Source organism: Tursiops truncatus, chromosome 6 (genome assembly GCF_011762595.2).
Source record: "Tursiops truncatus isolate mTurTru1 chromosome 6, mTurTru1.mat.Y, whole genome shotgun sequence".
NCBI lineage: Eukaryota > Metazoa > Chordata > Mammalia > Artiodactyla > Delphinidae > Tursiops > Tursiops truncatus.
Genome location: NC_047039.1, coordinates 11897591 through 11903255, shown reverse-complemented (window position 1 = coordinate 11903255; position 5665 = coordinate 11897591). Strand labels below are relative to the sequence as shown.

General features: G+C 52.6%; 1 protein-coding gene across 4 annotated transcripts in view; it reads right to left on the bottom strand.

Annotated features, from left to right (window-relative positions):
- STMN4 (stathmin 4) overlaps positions 1-5212 on the bottom strand; it is a 6736-nt gene extending 1524 nt beyond the window's left edge. Inside the window, exons 1-5 of one of the 4 annotated variants that reach the window (XM_033859245.1) lie at positions 5200-5212; positions 3964-4059; positions 3231-3311; positions 2598-2806; positions 1590-1781 (exon numbers count right to left, since the gene is read on the bottom strand). In XM_033859245.1, coding sequence (XP_033715136.1) covers positions 1590-1781; positions 2598-2806; positions 3231-3311; positions 3964-4059; positions 5200-5212 — 591 coding nt within the window. The remainder of the gene's footprint in view (positions 1-1589; positions 1782-2597; positions 2807-3230; positions 3312-3963; positions 4060-5199) is intronic. The other 3 variants (XM_033859246.2, XM_073805677.1, XM_073805678.1) reach the window with 3 other exon arrangements.
- Between the last annotated feature and the right edge of the window lie 453 nt (positions 5213-5665).

Genomic DNA, 5665 nt, shown 5'->3' with positions numbered 1-5665 from the left:
ATCTATTCCCAAGTGAGCTCACTGAACAGAACCCTAGGTTTCTGGACTCCCTTTCCTTGGCCTCCAGTGGCTCCCTGTCTGCCAAAAGGCCGGCAGGATGATTGTGGGCTGGTCTCCCTGAAACAAGCATTGAAAGAGCCACCTGGGACTTCCCTGGTGGTCGAGTGGTTAAGATTCCATGCTTCCAATGCAGGGACTGCGGCTTTGATACCTGGCCGGGGAACTAAGATCCCACATGCCACATGGCATGGCCAAATTTAAAAAAAAAGAAAGAAGGAAAGAAAGAAAGAGCCACCTGGCCTCATATCCAAAGAACTGGGCTGTAGTCCCAGCTCCACTGCTTAGTGGCTGTGTGACCCTGGACAAGTCATTTGACCTTCTCTAACATGGTTTCCTCATCAGTAAAATAAGGATAACACCCATCCTGCTTACCTCATTGTGAGGATAGGGGTATGATGAAATAAAAGTGTTTTGCAGTTTTTCAAATGCCATATCATGGCTCTAGCCTCAATATTTCCCTTGGGTTTAGCCTAAGAACCCATGCCCCATCCTATCCCAATCCCTAAGTTTTTTTTTTTTTTCCTGCAAGAGTTTGCTCCTACCCATCCCTCAGTAACTGGGGAAGCCTGAAATCAGACCCGGAACACTTCCCTCCCATGTGATACTTGATGGAGGCCTTGCTGCCCCTAGAAGGATGGAGAAAGAGAGCGGAGGACCTGCCACATGCTGGCCAGCTGCAGGGCCTACACAACATCCAAATCCCCTGTGAAGAAACCAGGTCTTTCTAGTAGCTTTGCCAAGGGCCTGAGACTCTAGGTGGTTGGGCAGAAAGGAGCGGGGACCACGCAGCTCACCATGGGACGAGGCCACCGATCGGGTCCCGGGAGTCACCGCGCAGCAGGCGGCGCCTGGAAATAAAACACAGAGCTGGAGCTCTCCCAGGAGCCGCAGGAGAAACTGGGGCAGCCTTGGGACTCAGGAAACGAGGCCAGCATGTTCTCAGCAGAACGGGCTGTTATTCCACTGACACGTGGGACCAACCCCAGTCTCTCACGTTTCTCATCTTCAGGCGACACCATTTGGTTTATTGACAAGAGGTAGAATATTGGAAAGACCAGTGACTCACTCAGTCCATACCAAGAGATTTGGAGAGGATTGTGTTTCCTGCTCAGTGGGCAACTCAGCGCATCATGCCCTTGGCTTAGAGCCAAGAGCTCAAGTCAGCATCTTTCATTAAGTCAAATCGGTCCATTCAAGGATGAAGCCAGGAATGTATAACTGCTCGTTCATCCCTACTCCCCTGCGTTAGGCAGGCTTTCTCTAGAAGACAAGAGGTCTGATCTCCCTCAGACAATAAGAAACTTCAGTTGTGTAGCTGGGCAGCATGTCACCCAAGGAACTCCAAAGCTCGGTTCATTTCTCTTGCCTGTGACTTCCCCAGTCATCCCTTGGAACTCTCTAAGGATCCAGCCTAACAGAATTCTCGCCTGAGGCTGCCTGCTCCCTGAAATGGTCTGCGTGTCCATTATACTTGCCGTGGAAGGAGGAACAGGTCCCAAGAGTCTCCTCTCTGATCCAAGACCACTTACCTTCTCTTGCAGCCGTTCCAACATGGCGGCAAGGTGGGCCTCCCGGTTCTCCTTGTTGGACTCCATCTTCTGAGCCAGTTTTTCCTTTGCCATCTTGATGAAGTTGTTGTTTTCCTCAATGGCTTTTTGGATCACCTCCCGCTCATGTTCTCGCTTCTCTGCCAGGTGCTTCAGAAGCTCAGCTTCCTGGTACTAGTGGAGCATGGAGGGAGAGAGAGGCCCTTGAAGGTGAGCATGCCAGGGTGTGTTTTTAGCATCATGACTTAAGAGCTCCACGCTCAGAACACACGCCTCCCTGAGCCTGGTTGCCTGGCCCATTGGCAGGAAGCGAGGACACTTCCTGGATTCTCCCACTGGACCCTCGGTCCTCTTTTTCATTCATTCACAAATATGGAGTGACCAGATACTAAGTAGCAGGCACTATTCCAGCAACTTGGGAAAGAAAACAGTCTACTAGAGACAAGAATGTATAAATAACTCTAACCCAGGCTAGCATGCGACATATGCCTTGAGAGAGAGAAAAGAAGTGCTATAGGAATTCAAGGGTGGTAATTTTCAGCTTCAAATATGAAGGAAAGCTTACGCAGAAATGGCATAAGAGTTGGACCATAAGAATCCGTAGAAAGCGAGGAAGGCACGCCAAGGGGTGAAGGTATACCATGCCATGACCTTCTTCCCCCTCCCCCAATTAAGGACCCCTTTCCTTAATTGTCTAGCCTTTCCCTAAATCCTTAGTGTTGGTCAATGTCTTACCTTGTCACGATAAGGTCCCCTCTGGGAGTTACGTAATTCAGTGACTTATCCCCCTAACCAAACTCCTAGAGACCTGGGGCTTTTCCTTCTTTGTTTCCCTCAATGGTGTCTCATTCTCTGCGCGGTACCTGGAAGAGCTGCCTAAATACCTATAGGTTGGTGGTGACCTGACCCCCAGCTCAGAGCCACCACCTGTCTTCCTCAGCATCTTCCCCCCTCATGCTCAGACAGAGGGGAAAAAGGGACCGCACCGACCTTCCTTCGCTCCTCAGCCGCTTCCAGTTTCTTCTGGATTTCTTCCAGCGATGGGTCTCGCCTCCGGGGGAGGGAGGCGTTGAACTCGGGCACCCCATCAAAGGAGGGTGGCTTCAGGATGACTTCAAAGGACTGGCCAGAGGTGCATTTGTTCAGCTCGATGACTTCCATGTCGGAAATTACACACCAGTTCAGGTCCACCGTGTCTGCTACAGAGAGCAGAAAAGGGGCTGCTCACCCCCTGAAGACCATATGGGCCCTCCCTAAAGCATGCACACATGCACACATACATGGGAGGTCTGAGGTCCCCAAGGCAGACCAATGACCAGGGTTCTGGGTCTGTCCTACACATGGCACCAAACGTCGCTGGGCCCTGATGGGGCTGAAGGAGTTGGTGGCCACAGGAAGCTCTCAGACTCTGCGAGCAGGGGCCCCAGGATAAGGGATTTCTAGTAATGGCTGTAGCAACTGGCTTTGCTTCTGCTTCTGACAAGCTTCCTCCGGTGGCTGAGCTCTTGCCTATATTGGCACACACTGAGGCGTTTACTTACCACCCACCTCCCATCCACTCCTCGCCCCGCTACCGATCCGATGGCTCGGCCTTCGGACACCTCTCCCCTTGCCCCGTCCTACCCTGCTCTCTTCTTTCTCTCCAGTCAGTACTGTCTCTCCGCTGGCTTTCATCTTTTCTCCTACACTCTCTCCCACACCAGCCTAAACAGAAAAAACAATCTCAGGTGACCCAAGCACTCCCACCTGTCATTTCCAGACCAAACCCATCCTTTCCTTTGAAGCCCCAGGAAGCTAGAGGTGACCTCTGCCCTGACCACCACCTCCAATCAGGACGTGGCCATTCAGTGCTCCCTGCCAGTGTCCTGGGACCTGTCACAGGGCTCAGGTGGCATAGCGATCCCAGAGCCTCCTTGGGCGGCTGAAGAGCGGAAGTCCCTTGCCACATCTGGACCTGCTCAGAGCATTCTCGACCCTTCACTGAGGAGACCTGTGGGCGGCTCATTCACACCAGGACTGTCCCCCTTCTAGGCTAGGTGACCCCGAGGGCAGACCCCCTGTCTACTCGGCCTCTGCGTCCTCCACAGCACATGAACAAAAGCTGACATCGAGGGCGTTCTGCAGAGGGTCTGACTCAGACCCCCAGCTGCTGTCTGGTCCCCCAGGCCGCAGCCCCACGCCCACCTTCGCGTGGGACTTAGACCCTCAGAATCAGCTGTGGCGTTTACTGGCTCTGGGAAAGAGAATGCGATGTAGGGGGGAGATTTTCAGGAAACGGCGGTGGAGGTGCTGGCCTCCTGGATGCAAGCTACAGGAAGCTTCCGTCTTTACTCTTCCGACTGTGACCCTCACGTACCTTCATATTTATAGGATGAATTATTCAGGGGGTCTGCCAGGAAACAGGAGCAGAACAAGGACACCAGCGGGAGTTCCTTCATCTTCTCTTTGTAGGCTGTGAAAACACCCGACAGGTGAAGAGGGCGACCCCCTTCCTAGACTCAGAAGCCAGCACCCATGCAAGTGAGGGTGCCTGAGCAGCAGGGGGGTCACCGAGCTCCACAGAGGCACCCAACCCCCCAAACCCACCCCTTGGTTGGAGACCCAGCCCATGTTGCCCTGAGCAGCCCTGTTCAGGATCCCTGTGTGTGATTCGGACCCACTTCCGTCCACCTGCGCCTTCCAGGGCACCCAGAGACCCCCATGTTCTCTCCAGCACCTCATCTCGCTTTGTGGTACCGAACGCAAAATGCCTGCAGGTATGGACCCCAAGCACCAGTGCCCTCGCCCCCGCCGGCACCCTGGACCTCAATTTCTATGTCCCCATACGTGCCCAGGATATTCTGTTCCTTTTGCTCCAGGACGGAGGAAACCCACACTCCATTCTCAGAGTACTTGACCGTGCTTCCCTGAAGGTAAAGAAGGCCACTGCCATCCCTGTGGTCCTGCCTCTCCCTGGGTGACAAGGTCAGGCTGTGAGCTTTCCCTGACCATCCCAGTGCAGTGGTCAAAGCCAGTGAGGTTGGTGTCCATGAGGGCTGGAGGGGTCCCCCCACCCCCATTTGGTCTCTCAGTGTTTGGGGAGGATTTGGAAACAGCGAGGTCATGAGTTAGAGCTGATAACTGTTGGGTTTTTTTTTTTGCCACGTCGCACAGCTTGTGGGATCTTAGTTCCCTGGCTAGGGATCGAACCCAGGCCCTCAGCAGTGCAAGCGCCGAGTCTTAGCCACCGGACCACCAGGGAATCCTCTAGAGTTGATTTGTTGGGTCCAGTCCAACCCACCTCCTCTGGGCCTCTCCCCCATCCCTACTGCCCTGAACTCTCCCCTGATTTTCTTTTACAAATTAAAAACAGGATTAACTGCAAAAATAATACATGGGCATTGTAAAGACTTTTAAAAACAAGTGCAGATGAGTAAAAGGAAGAAGAGCTCAGCTGTGATCCCACCCCTCATCCAAAGATAACCTCTTTTAACCCTTAGGTGTATTTCCTGTCAGCCTTTTATCTCTTCTATGCACATATAAGTACCTCTATGCGTGTACAGAAATACCCTATGCTGTAGTGCCCCATTACGTAAACGGTTTTTGTACCTACCCGCGAGGGTCATGTTTTCTGGAATGTGAGAGGTGAGTCCTAGTGAAAGTCAGGGTAGGTCTGCCACCAGCTCAGGACACTGTCACAAATCCGAAAAGCAGATCGTTTTAGCTGACAGGTTATTCGCATAAGGAAGGTCTTTACACAACTGGGGAGGAAATCCCAGGAGGTACGTCATCTGCCCCCACCTCCAGGCTGACTCTCCCTTCCCCAAACACCGACCCCCCTCTTCCATGTCACTCAGTCAAGTTCAGTTTCCAAGCACCAAACTTGGAAAATTTCATAATTGAGAAGTTTATCGTTTCATAATTGGTTTCCCAATCGCAAGACCCCCTGAGACTCAAACATGGGTTTCCCCAAACTGAACGTATCAATGCATGTTGATCTGTCTCCCTGTGCAGCTCAGTGGCCTGGTCCGAAGGAAAGGTTAAGGTGAGAAACAAACCCTAAGTCAGAATCGCCTGGG